Raw genomic sequence first — 14,003 nt, 5'->3', positions numbered from 1 at the left:
TTTGAGATGAAGTCTCGCTGCGATGCCCAGGCTGGAGTGCAATGGCGCAATCTTGGCTCACTGCAACCTCCTCCATCTCCCAGGTTCAAGCGATTCTCCTGCCCCAGCCTCCTAAGTAGCTTGGACTACAGGCGCGCAGTAGCCCAGCTTTTTGTATCTTTACTAGAGACGGGGGCTTCGCCATATTGGTCAGGCTGGTCTCAAACTCCTGACCTCAGGCGATCCGCCCGCCTCAGCCTCTTCTGGAAAATTCTAGAATGATGCAGTCAATAGAATTTTCTGTTCTGATGGTATCCACCCTAATGATGTCCTATCCACCCTAATACTGTAGTCACTAGCCACATGGTGCTGAGCACTTGAAATATGACTGGTGCCACTAGGAACTAATTTTTCTTTTTTTATTTTTATAGAGATGAGGTCTCACTATGTTGCCCGGGCTGGTCTCGAACTCCTACACTGAAGCAATCCTTCCACCTCAGCCTCCCAAAGTGCTGGGATTACAGGCATGAGCCACCGTGCCCAACCTCTGATGAACTAATTTTTAGATATTATTTAATTTCAGTTAATGTAACTTAAAAAGCCACACGTGGCTGGTGGCTATGGTATTGAACAGTGTGGCTGTGGAGTGGGAGTTCTCAAACCTGAGCATACTCTCAGACTTTCCAGAGTCACCTGGAGGCTTGTGAAAATGCGGAATGCCAAGACCCACTCCCAGGGCTTCCGATTCTGTTGGTCTGGGTGGGGCCTAAGAATGTACACTTCTAACAAGTTCCCAGGTGATGCTGCCACTGCTGTCCCAGGGACCAGCTTTGAGAACCACTGGGCTTAAGCCATGTGCCCTGATAGAAAAAAGCTCACACCTTTCGACCGAGCAATCTCATGCCTAGGAGTCTGTCCCATGGAAATAACAGAACACGTCGGCAAAGGTGGACCCTCAGGGCTATCTGTTGTATTCTTGTTTATAGTGGCCCCCAGTTGGGGACAATCCAAATGTCTACTGATAGGGGGTCAGTTAATGATGGTACATTCATAAAACAGGGGAGAGGGTCTTGGGTTAAGATATGGCTAAAATGCAGATTCCTGGCACATCCACAGAGAAGCTAGGTCTATAGGTATGGGAGGGGTTCTGGGGAATGTGCTTTTCTTCTTCTTCTTTTTTTTTTTTTTTTTGAGAAAGGGTCTCTGTCTGTCACCCAGGCTGGAGTGCTGTGGCGTAGTCATGGCTCATTGAAGCCTTGACTGCGATCCTCCCATCTCAGCCTCTCAAGCAGTTGGGACCACAGGCACATGCCTGACTAATTTTTAAAAAAATTTTCTGTAGACACAGAGTCTCACTATGTTGCCCGGGCTGGTCTTGAACTCCTGTGCTCAAGCAATCTTCCTGCCTCAGCCTCCCAATGTGCTGGGATTACAGGTGTGAGCCACTGTGCCTGGCCTGGATGTTTTTTGGTTTGTTTGTTTGTTTGTTTGTTTTTGAGACAAGCTCTCACTCTGTTGCCCAGGCTGGAGTGCAGTGGTGTGATCTCAGCTTACTGCAACCTCTGCCTCTCGGGTTCAAGCGATCCTCCCATCTCAGCCTCCTGAGTAGCTGGGACTGCAGGCATGAGCCACCACGCCCAGCCTGGAATGTGCATTTTTAAGAAGCATCTTGTGATTCCATACTACAGAGCATCTAGGGTCTCCAGAAGCCATTAAAAAAACACAGTGGGCTGGGCATGGTGGCTCACACCTGTTATCCTAGTGCTTTGGGAGGCCAAGGCGGGCAGATCGCTTGCGCCCAGGAGTTCCAGACCTGCGCAATATGGTGATATCCCATCTCTACAAAAAAATACAAAAATTAGCCAGATGTAGTGATGCATGCCTGTAGTCCCCAGATACTCGAGAGGCTGAGGTAGGAGAATCCCTTGAGCCCAGGAGGCGGAGGTGCAATGAGCCAAGATCCCGCCACTGCACTCCAGCCAGGCGACAGAGCAAGACCCTGTAAAAAAAAAAAAAAAAAAAAAAAAAAAAAAAGGAGGAAAAAAATAGAAGCTGTTGGAAGGTATCTATGGTAAACTGTTGGGAAACAAAAGGTTTACAGAACAGCATGAACTGTCTAGTGTGATCTAGTACTACAAATAGGCTTGTAAACGGGCGTGTGTGTGTGTCTGCGTGTGCACATGTGTAACCACGCACTGCCTTCATAAAGCAGTGTCAATAAAATGTTAATTATCTCCAGGTCATGATATCTTGGTGACTTTTAATTTTTCTTTATGTTTTTCTGAATTGCCTACACTTTCCCACAGGTGTATAATAATATATTTACACAATTTGGAAAATTCTACAAAGAACAAATACAAACCCAAATCAGGAAGAATCCCATCTCCTAACATAGCATTGCTTCATGTTTTTGGTAAGAGCTCTATCTTGCTTTTCTCCCCCCTGTAAAGATTGGAAGGCTCATATGCTTTAATTTTTTAATTTTTTTTGAGACAGGGTCTTGCTCTCTTGCCCAGGTTGGAGTGCAGTGGTGCAATCTCGGCTCACTACAGCCTCGACCTGCCAGGCTCAAGCAATCCTCCCACTTCAGCCTCCTGAGTAGCTGGGACTACAGGCACACACCATCACACCCAGCTAATTTCTTTTTGTGTTTTGTATTTTTTGTAGAGATAGGGTTTCGCCATGTTGCCCAGGCTGGTCTCAAACTCCTGGGCTCAAGTGATCCGCCCACTTCATCCTCCCAAAGTGCTGAAAATTTTTAATTTTTAAAAAAGCAAGGAAGAACTCTACCAAAAAGATGAAACAATGCTTTGTCCATGTGATAGAATTATTCCTGATTTGGGGGTTGTATTTATACTTTTTAGTATTTTCCAAATTGTGGGGAAAAAAATCTAATTGGAAAAAAATATATTATTTTGGAAAAAAAAAAAAAAACAAAGGAAGTGAGTCTTCCGATCTTTACAGGGCAGGGGTGGGGTGGGGGATCTCTACCAAAAAGATGAACCAATGCCATATCCAGGTGATGGGATTCACATTGAGACTTTTTACTATTTTGCAAATTGCATCAATAACCTGAGTCGATGGCACCACTCCCCTGCTCGGAGATCTCCCATGGCCCCTGCCTCTCCAAGAAATGGCCAAAACCTCTTCTGGAAATGTGTCCGGCAGCCCTCACCTCCCAGATTCATCCCCTCTGTCTCCCATGTCTCTCTGTGTGCCAGACAGCCTGGCCTGCTTGCAAGCTGCTTCAGGGCCTTTGCGTGTGCTGTCTTCTCTGCCTGGAGCATTCTTCCCCAGAAATCTGGACAGCTCAATCCCTCATCTGTAAGTTCACTCAGATCTTAACTTCCCGACTGCCCGGGGCCCCCAACTGGCTCCAAAACCCGTCTTACGCTGTGCTACTTCATCTTTTTACCCACACTGCATCTCCCTTTCTAATTTACTCTATAATTTACGTAAGTATTGGGCTTGTTGTTTATTGTCTGTTTCTCCCTGCCAAAACAGCAGTTCTGTGAGGGCTGAACTTTTTGTCATCCTGTTCACTGCCACATTATCAGGGTCTAGAGCAGTGCCTGGAACACAGTAGGTGCTCAATAAATACTTGCTGGATGAACGAATAACCACAAGGACATTTGCTTCAATCAGATACACAACTTTATATAATAATAACCATGTTACATTTTAAAAGCACAACCATTGACACCAGGCTGGGCAACACACTGAAACCTCATCTCTGCAAAAAATACAAAAATTAGGTGGGTGTGGTGGTGTGCGCCTGTAGTCCCAGCCACTCTGGAGGCTGAGATAAGGGATCACCTGAGCCGGGGAGATTGAGGCTGGAGTGAGCCAAGATCAAGCCACTGTACTCCAGCCTGGGTGACAGTGTGAGATCCTGCAAAAAAAGAAGAAAGAAAAAGGAAGGAAGGAGGGAGGGAGGGAGGGAAGGAAGGAAGGAAGGAAAGGAAGGAAGGAAGGACCAAAAAAAAAAAAAAGTTGGAAGTTAGAAGGAAATATTTCAGAATGTCACCAGTGATTGTCTCAGGCACTGGGATAGTGGGTGGTTTAAAATTCCTTCCATCCTTAGTTGCTTTCCAGATTTTCTACAGTGAGCATATCTTTGTCCTATAACATTTTTTGCAAAATTAAATCTTACCATTGGATATCAGTGCTCTCTGGACTTATTCAAAAGGCATTTGCAGCTCTATTTGAGCCCAAAAAGTCACAGTTCTGTAACCTTAACAAAGAGCTTGGCAGCTACTGTTCTGGTCCAAACATCACTCTACAGATGGGGAAATTGAGGTCCAGAGAGGGCAGCGCTTACCCATCTTAGACACATTTGTCATGACCCTAAGGAAGAGGGTCCCCTTATGAGGAGTGGGGAAAATCAAGGCCAATTCAGCTCAGGAATATTTTCTATCAGGTCAGGATATCCAGCTGGGGTCCTCACACCCCTCTGCTAGGGCTTATCCTCGATGTCCCACTGGGACCCCAGAATTCAGGGTCCTGCCCACTTCCAGGCCTGCCCGCGAAGACCTTCCCTGCAATACCGCAAATGGCCGACAGAGGACAGTGGTGACGCGCCTGAACCTCAGTTAGCAACTCAAAGGCCCGCTAAGCTCTGTGAGCCCTGGAGCACTTCAGCCCAGCTGGTCTCTGTGAGCTAGGCAGGGAGTCCATGGCTCCGTTTGTAGGAACTCGGATTCCCGCGGGAATGTGGGCGGGAGGTGTCAGATCTGATTTTCCAAGAGAAACCGGAAATTCAGAGTTTCATGTGGAATATCCTGGTTTTTAAATTACTGCCACTAAGAATTTAACAACTTGGGGAGGTGGAGGAGACCAAACTAAACTAAAAAAGAAGGCTGGGGCCGGGCGTGGTGGCTCACGCTGTATTCCCAGCATTTTGGGAGGCCGAGGTGGGCAGATCACGAGGTCAAGAGATTGAGACCATCTTGGACAACATGGTGAAACCCCGTCTCTACTAAAAATACAAAAATTAGCTGGGTGTGGTGGTGTGCGCCTGCAGTCCCAGCAACTCAGGAGGCTGGTTTATGAGACTCCGCCCCCAGCCCTCCAGGGAGGGGTGAAGTCAGATGTTAGAATCCTAATTGTTTTTAATTTAAAAAAAATTTTTAACCTGATCCCTTAGTTTGAGCAAAGGTGCCACAAGAAGGCAAAAAGGTAGGGTCCCAGCCCCCTCCCATGGCCCATCCCACCCCCACTGCTTCATCCGGGTCTGCTCCATTTCCTATGTTTTATGTACCAGTGTTTCCTCATAACATGGGATTGAACAAAAACGTTTTCTATGGCCGGGCGTGGTGGCTCATCCCTGTAATCCCAACACTTTGGGAGGCCGAGGCAGGCGGATCACCTGAGTTCAGGCGTTCGAGACCATCCTGGCCAACATGGTGAAACCTTGTCTCTACTAAAAATACAAAAATTGGCCAGGCGTGGTGGCTCATGCCTGTAGTCCCAGCTACTCCGGAGCCTGGGCAGGAGAATCGCTTGAACCCGGGAGGTAGAGGTTGCAGTAAGCCAAGATCGTGCCACTACAGTCCAGCCTGGGTGACAGAGCAAGACTCTGTCTCCAAAAAAAAAAAAAAAAAGTTTGTAGCTTTTTAAGTAAAAGTTTGAAACTTTTTTTATAAAAAGAGTTTGGACTTGGAGGACCCCTCTAGTCCAAGTGTGTGCGCCATTCTACAGATAGAGAGACTGAGTCCCAGAGCGCCTGCACTTGTCCTTGTGCGGGAGATGCTGTGCAGCTGCAGGAGGAAAGGAGAGAGCAGCCTCAAGGTGAGTGGGAGGTCAAGGTCATTTCTGGGGAAGAACCATTTCCTGTGCCTGTCCTGGACCCTCGTCCAGGAAGACCTCCTTCCGGGAGGGGGACAGAGAGTGGCATGAGGGTCCTTCAAGTCTGTCTTCCCCACCCCTGGGTGCACCTTCCACCCCACACCTCCCCATGCCCTGCCTGGGACCTGCAGGGCTTGCACCAGTGGGCTCCCTTGTGCTTGGCTGCTGAGTAGCCCAGCCAGTGGGAGGCACAAGTTAGAGATAAAGGGTGGGAGGAGAGGGAGGTTGGGGTATTTGCCACCCCCTGGGCCCGTCCCTAATTTGGCTGCACCCCTCCAGGAAGGGCATAGCAGGCAGCCATACTCATTCCTCCCTCCCCTGACTCATTTCTGGAGCTGTGGCTACCCCTGCATGCTCCCTTCTTAATTTCCTTAGATGTCTGGAAACAGTCCCTTTTTAAAAACTCTCCTCAATTTACCCATTTTATTTTTGGGTTTTGGTGGTTTTTTGGGGTGGGTTTTTTTGTTGTTGTGTTTTTGAGACGGAGTCTCCCTCTATCGCCCAGGCTGGAGTGCAGTGGCGCCATCTCGGCTCACTGCAACCTCCGCCTCCCGGGTTCAAAGGATTCTCCTGCCTCAGCCTCCCAAGTAGTGGGATTGCAGGTGCAGGCCACTACGCCCAGCTCATTTTTGTATTTTTAGTAAAGACAGGGTTTCACTATGTTGCCTAGGCTGGTCTTGAACTCCTGAGCTCAGATGATCCACCCGCCTCCCAAAGTGCTGCGATTTCAGGTGTGAGCCACTGTGCCTGGCCAATTTACCCATGTTGGCTGTGCTGTTTCCTGTGACAACCCTAATTGATAAAGTCACCTTCACTCCATTTTTTGCAGCCACATGGACTGTTATTGTCTATATAGTTTTCTGTAAACCAAGCCATTCTGTTTATTATTCTTTGTTTACTGTTATTATTATTTACTACCCTAAGTAAATATCCATTAAATCACTAGTTTGCTCTGCAAGCTCTATTATTCCTTTAAAAATTAATTCCTCACTAGTAAATAAAAATGTTTTCACCTATATTCTAGCTGCAATCTATTTGCACATGGCCAGCATGCATGCCCCACATTTGGGAAACAGTGACATATTGCAAAGGAAAGCAGCTCCCCTCATCACGTAAGCAGAGGACAGGGCCCACAGAAGAAGGGGTAATGAATTCCCAGAGGAGGCGACATTTGTGCAGGGTCAGGACTAATGAGCAGGATTTCATCAGAGGAGAAAAGGAGGGGAGGGAGAGGGAACAGCACAGGGAAGGCACTGGCGGAGGGAAATGCGTGGGACAGCTGGGGCTGGCAGCAGCAGAGGGTGTCTTGAAGGTCATAACAGCACCTGTGTCTGCAAAGGCAGGTGGAAGCCAAATTTTGAAGGGGCTGGAATGTCACACTAAGGGGTTTAGACTCTATTCCATGCAGACAGTTCCAAAGGATATTTATTTATGTACTGGCGTGTAAATAGCCCAGGAAGCCAGTGACATTTGGGAAATTATGGGTTCAACAAAGGTAGACAGGCTTCTTTACTGCATGACTTGTCAGGGCCTGTGCATCAAGTCTCGCCAAGATAAGAATGAGTTCTCACTCCTCGAAACTGTTGATTAACAAGGGTCAGGTAAGAAATAAGAAATACTTTCAGCTTTGCAGGTCCCTCTTGCATATTTCTCTCTCTCTTTTTTTTTTTCTTCTTACAATCCTTTAAAAATGTAAAAATCATTCTTAGCTCATGGGCTACACAGAAATAGCCATGGACTGTAGTTTACTGAATGCTGGTTAATAAAACATGCCATGGATTATAAAGTCACTATTGGGTTGGGAGACATGAATACATGAAATGTATCTATCCATTGAAAGACAATTACAGGCCAGGTGTGGTGGCTCACATCTATAATCCCAGCACTTTGGGAGGCTGAGGCGGGCGGATCACTTGAGGCCAGGAGTTTGAGACAAGCCTGGCCAACATGATGAAACCCCATCTCTACTGAAAATACAAAAAAAAAAAAAAAAAAAAAAATAGCAGGGCATTGTGGCGGGTGCCTGTAGTCCCAGCTACTCCAGAGGCTGAGGCAGGAGAATCTCTTGAACCCGGGAGGTGGAGGTTGCAGTGAACCAAGATCATGCCCACTCCAGGCTGGATGACAGAGCAAGACTCCGTCTCAAAAAAAATTCAAATAAAAAGTAAGGGGACACTGGGCACAATGGTTCACACTTGTAATCTCAGTACTTTGGGAGTCCAAGGTGGGAGGATTGCTTGAGGTCATGAGTTCGAGACCAGCCTGGGCAACATGGCAATATCCCAACTCTACAAAAAATACAAAAATTAGCCGGGCGTGGTGGTGCACACCTGTAGTCCAAGCTACTCAGGAGGCTGAGATGCAAGGATCATTTGAGCCTGGCAGGTCGAGACTGCAGTGAGCCAATATCGCACTACTGCACTCCAACCTGGGTGACAGAGTAAGATCCTGTCTCAAAAATAAAATGTAGGGGGAATAGAGTGGTGCTGGCCAAACTGCTTTCTGTAGTGCCTCTCACAGAGCCTTCCTAGGAGATTGCCCAGGAAAGGCTGCTGTGGACACAGGGGCCCAGGGCCTGGGAAAGCAGAGCTGCCCTGACCTGGATTCGTTGGGTCCTCTTGTGCATCATCTCCATATCGTTGTTGAGCTCCGTGACATACGTGAACCGAGCAAAATTCTTCTCCTCCTTGGCCAGAAAATCTTCAATGAGCTGGTTTAGGTTCCCACTCTCAGCCAGCTTCAGCAGCCGGAGGTGGGCCACCTCGTAGCTCTCAAAACTCTCTCCCCTGTTCTTCTTGACATGCTTCTTTGCCTTGAGAGCTAGGAAAGGAAAAATCAGCCACTGTGACACTCAAAAGGAAGTGCCTCAGATCCGTGCCAGGCAGACGCGTGATCAATATTATTGTGGCCAGGCATGGTGACTCATGCCTGTAATCCCAACACTTTGGGAGGCCGAGGCAGGCAGATCACCTGAGGTCAGGAGTTCAAGACCAGCCTAGCCAACATGGCGAAACCCCGTCTCTACTAAAAATGCAAAAATTAGCCAGGTGTGGTGGCACATGCCTGCAATCCCAGCTACATGGGAGGCTAAGCCGGGAGAATTGCTTGAACCTGGGAGGCAGAGGTTGCAGTGAGCCGAGTTTGCGCCACTGTACTCCAGCCTGGGCGATGGAGCAAGACTCCATCTCAAAAAAAAAAAAAAAAAAAAAAAAAAAAATATATATATATATATATATATATATATATATATATATAGTAGTATGCTTTAGGGATGAGGCTAGATGTTTCCAGGAGATAGAGCAGAAGCTTCACCCATCATTCATTTCACAAATATCTCATGAAGCATTTACTATGAGCCACACACTGTGCTAGGCACTGCTGATACAAAATCCCTGCCCTGGCCGGGCATGGTAGCTCACACCTGTAATCCCAGCACAGGGATTGAGCCCTGGAGTTCAAGACCAGCGTGGACAACATAGCAAGACACCACCTCTACAAAAAAATTTTTCAATTAGGCCGGGTGCAGTGGCTCCCACCTGTAATCCCAGCACTTTGGGAGGCCAAGGCAGGTGGATCACGAGGTCAAGAGATTGAGACCATCCTGGCCAACATGGTGAAACCCGGTCTCTTCTAATAATACAAAAATTAGCTGGGTGTGGTGGCATGTGCCTGTAGTCCCAGCTACTCAGGAGGCTGAGGCAGGAGAATCACTTGAACCCAGGAGGTGGAGGTTGCAGTGAGCCGAGATTGCACCACTGCACTCCAGCTTGGAGACAGAGCAAGACTCCGTCTTAAAAAAAAAAAAAAAAAAAAAAAATTTAAAAATTAGCCAAGTGTCGTGGTGAATGCCTGTGGTCCTAGCTACTCAGGAGGCCAAGGTGGGAGGATGGCTTGGGCCTAAGAGGTCAAGGCTGAAGTGAGCTGTTACTGTCACACCACTGCACTCCAGCCTGGGAGAAAGAACAAGACCCTGTTTCTTTAAAAAAAAAAAAGAAAGGATCTTTTAAGCACACCTGACCATGTGACGTTTTTACAGGTGCCACCATGCCCAGCAGTTTATCCCAAACACCTGCTTTTCCTCTGGGTGTCTAGAATTTTGGTATGTGCTAGGCAAAGGGTGTCTACACGACCAGCCCCCAGTAAGAATTTGGGGTACTGAGTCTCTAGTATACCCCACTATGAGATAACCTTTTTTTTTTAAGAGACAGGGTCTCGCTCTGTCACCCAGGCTGGAGTGGCGCAATCATAGCTTGCTGCAGCCTCAAACTCCTGGACTTAGGATCTGCTTTTTTCTACCCCTCAGCACCTGGTCACCATCAGACCTCCTGAGATCATGCTATCCTCCCATCTCAGTCTCCCGAGTAGCTGGGACCACAGGCATGTACCACTATGCCCAACTAATTTTTTTTATTCATTAGAGAGATGGGGTCTTGCTCATTTGCCCAGGCCAGTCTCAAACTCTTGGCCTCAAGTGATCCTCCCGCCTTGGCCTCCCAAAGCACTGGGATTACAGGCATGAGCCACCATGCCCAGCCTAGTAGATAACTCTTCACATGTGTGGTCACAGATCCTGGAAGAACCACGTGTGCTCAGTGTGACTGTACTTGGAAGCTTGCGCCCAGTTTCCTCCAGACACTGGACCACACACCTTCTCCCTGTGCTGATCTTCCTTGGCATCTTTTCACTGTAATGCATCACAGCCATGAATGTGCCTCAGTGCTGAGTCCTGCGAGATATTCTAGTGAATCAAACCTAGAGATGAACCTGGGGACCCCTGACAATAAGTCTCCCTCTAAATAATAGAAAGAGAGCCCCAGATGAAGACACATGCTGTAAATTAGGGTTGGCAGATAAAATAGAGGGTTCCCAGTAAAATTTGAATTTCAGACAAATATATTTTTATCTATAAATATATCCCAATTATAGATAAACAAAAGTTTTATCATAAGTATGTCCCAAATGCTGCATGAGACATAGTTATCCTAAACATTTATGTATTGTTTATTTGATATTTAAATTTAACTAAGCTTTTTTTTTTTTGAGACAGGGTCTCAGAGTCTTATTCTGTTGCCCAGGCTGGAGTGCAGTGGCATGATCTTGGCTCACTGCAGCCTCTGCCTCCTGGGTTTAAGTGATTCTCCTGCCTCAGCTTCCCAAGTAGCTGGGATTACAGGCACTCACCACCATGTCCAGCTAATTTTTTTGTATTTTTAGTAGAGACGGGGTTTCACCATGTTAGTCAGGCTGTTCTCAAATTCCTGACCTCAAATGATCAGCCTGCCTTGGCCTTCCAAAGTGCTAGGATTACAGGCGTGGGCCACCATGCACAACCTTAACTAGGCAACTTATATCTTTATTTGCTAAATTTGACAACCACAAGGAGACTTGGGCACCTTCACTTAAAAAGAGAGAGAGAGAGAAAGAAGGCAAGAAAGAGAGCGAGAGAGCACAAGCTTGCTCCTGGAGAGTGTACCTTCCTCCCTTTTGGCCTGCTCCTCGAATTCATTGCGATCATTCAGCTTGACGAGCAGGAAGGACTTGAGCTTGCTCTCGTGGGCATAGAGACGCTCCAGCTCTCGGATCTCCAGGTTGTACTGAGAGATGTCCTTCTTCTGGCGGTCCTTCATGGCAGCCATTCGAGCCATGGCCTCCACCCTGGGCAAAGGGGGTACAGAGCCTGAGTATCTGAGGCTCCTCCTCTCTACTTCCCTTTCCCTGCCAGTTCAGAAGGCCTTCCTGCCTAGACAATGACTACTACTTTTATTAATCATAAAGGTTTCTGGGTGTGTAAAAACAATCCTCCTTACCTGAACAACAGGAGCTGTAAGCTCTAGATCACTCCCAGAAATGGTTTTCCTATCATTATCATCATCATTGCCTTCAGCATCACCATCATCATCATCATTACCACCACCACCATTACCACTATCACCATCACCATTATCACCATCACTACCGTCACCATCATCACTGTCACCATCATCATTACCACCACCATCGCCATTATCACCACTATCATCACCACCATCACCATCACTATAACCTCATCACCATCATCACCATTATCATCACTATCATCACCACTATCACCATCACTATCACCATCATCATCACCACCACCATCACCACAATCATTACCATCACCACCATTACCATCACCACCACCATCATTATCACCATCATTACCATGACCACCATCATCATCATCACCACCACCATTACCATTACTACTATCATCATCACCATTATCACCATCATCACTACCATCACCACCATCACTGTCACCATAACATCCTCACCACCATCACCATTATCACCACTATCATCACTATCACCATCATCACCATCATCACTGCCACCACCATCACCATCATCATCACCACCATCACCATCATCACCACCACCATCGTCACCACCGTTACCACTATCACCATCACCACTATCATCACCACCATCACCATCACCACCCCACCATCACATCACAACCACCACCATCCTCATCACCACCATCACCATCATCATCACCATTCCTGCCACCATCACCATCATTACCATGACCCCCACCACCACCACCATTACCACCATCATCATAACCATTATCACTACCATCACCAACATCATCACTGTCACCATCATCATCCTCACCACTGCCATCACCATTATCACCATTATCATCACCACCTTCACCACCACCACCATCATCATCACCATTATCACCATCATTACCATGACCACCATCACCATATCACCACCACCACCATCACCACCTCACCATCATCATCATCACCTTCCTAATCACCACTATCACCATCACCACCACCATCACCATCCTCATCATCACCATCACCATAACCATCATCATTATCACCACCACCACCACCACCATCACCATCATCATAATCATCATTACCATCACCATTATCACCATCATCACCATGATTACCATCACCATCATTATCACTATCTTCCTAATCACCACTATCATCCCCATCATCACCATCACCATCATCGCCACCACTGTCACCACAGTCATTATCATTACCACCACCATTATTCACCATCATCACCATCACCATCGTCACCATCATTATTGTCACCACCACCATCACCACTTATCAATTACTGTGTCCCAGGCACTGCTTTACATTTATATATTATTTAATCCTCTTCACCATCTAAAGAGCTCCTACGACAATATAGTAGTGATGAAACCTGGATTTAAACCCAGATCTGTCTGACTCGGAAGCCTATGCCCTTCACAGCCAAACTATATGTCTTTTGCTCCTATGAGTGTGAAGCCAGCAGAGACCCAGATTGAGAAAGATCCCCTTGGACTAGAAGCAGGGGCACTTGGAGGAGATGGTACAGCACAGAGGTTTGAATCTCAACTTCACCACAATCACCACTTACCTGGATCTCAGGTAGGCATTTTAGCATCTCTAAGCCTGCATGTCCTGGTCTGTAAAATGGGGATAATAACTCCTAGGGCAGTTGTGAGCGTTAAAACAATACCCACCAGAGTACCTAGCATCATGCCTGGCACACAGTCAGTGCTCAGAATTATTACTACTATGATTTAAGATTCCCCAACACATAACAACCAGGGGCAGTGGTGGCCCAGAGTAGGAAGCTAGATGCTCAGCAAGGGGCTAAGAGACCTCACTGCCCCTGGACCTATCCCCAGCCCACCTCTGTTGATAGGCCTGAGAAGATTGCTCAATGGCCAAGTTCATGGTTTTCTTCTGCATCAACAGGCAGTGCTGGAGCTGCTGGTAGACATTGTCATAAGCAGCCTTCTCAAATCGTAGGTCTTCAATCTCCTTCCGGAGCTTGGCATTAGTGGTCAGCATCTTGTCAAAGTGAACAGTGACCTGTTGAAAGGGCCATGCTTCAAAACAGATCTCATTTCTGGGGTGTAAGACAAGCTTCCAGGCTGTCAGGTCTTTGCCCCACCTCATACCCAAGGGCCATGGAAGAGTGGTTGGAGCACTAGGCAAGAGGCTCAACTGGTTGGAGCCAGTTGAGTGGCCCACCAACTGGCTAAGGGCCCTTTAGTGGATCCTTTTTACTACTGTATTTCAAATTACTCAACTACTTTTAGACCTAAGTTCCAGTTGTAGGCAATTAACAGGGGAGAGGGGAACAAGCTAAATGGCACCACAGGAAATAATCAGCCA

General features: G+C 47.2%; 1 protein-coding gene and 1 long non-coding RNA gene across 4 annotated transcripts in view; both read right to left on the bottom strand.

The window, feature by feature from the left end:
- The window catches only part of CCDC63 (coiled-coil domain containing 63), a 61,334-nt gene that overhangs the window by 14,642 nt on the left and 32,689 nt on the right, over positions 1 to 14,003 (bottom strand). For all 3 annotated transcript variants that reach the window (XM_030821387.1, XM_030821386.1, XM_030821388.1), the window contains 3 exons: positions 13,516 to 13,697; positions 11,300 to 11,481; positions 8,426 to 8,646 (listed from right to left, as the gene is read on the bottom strand). In XM_030821387.1, the coding sequence (XP_030677247.1) occupies positions 8,426 to 8,646; positions 11,300 to 11,481; positions 13,516 to 13,697 (585 nt within the window). The remainder of the gene's footprint in view (positions 1 to 8,425; positions 8,647 to 11,299; positions 11,482 to 13,515; positions 13,698 to 14,003) is intronic.
- On the bottom strand, positions 149 to 505 carry LOC115836999. The gene is made up of 2 exons (XR_004032060.1): positions 475 to 505; positions 149 to 231 (listed from the first exon to the last, which is right to left on the bottom strand). It is a non-coding gene; the product is annotated as an uncharacterized LOC115836999 (long non-coding RNA).

The sequence above is a fragment of the Nomascus leucogenys genome, chromosome 10 (genome assembly GCF_006542625.1).
Source record: "Nomascus leucogenys isolate Asia chromosome 10, Asia_NLE_v1, whole genome shotgun sequence".
Taxonomy (NCBI): domain Eukaryota; kingdom Metazoa; phylum Chordata; class Mammalia; order Primates; family Hylobatidae; genus Nomascus; species Nomascus leucogenys.
Note: the sequence above shows the minus strand (reverse complement) of the source record. Positions and strands in the feature narration are given on the sequence as shown.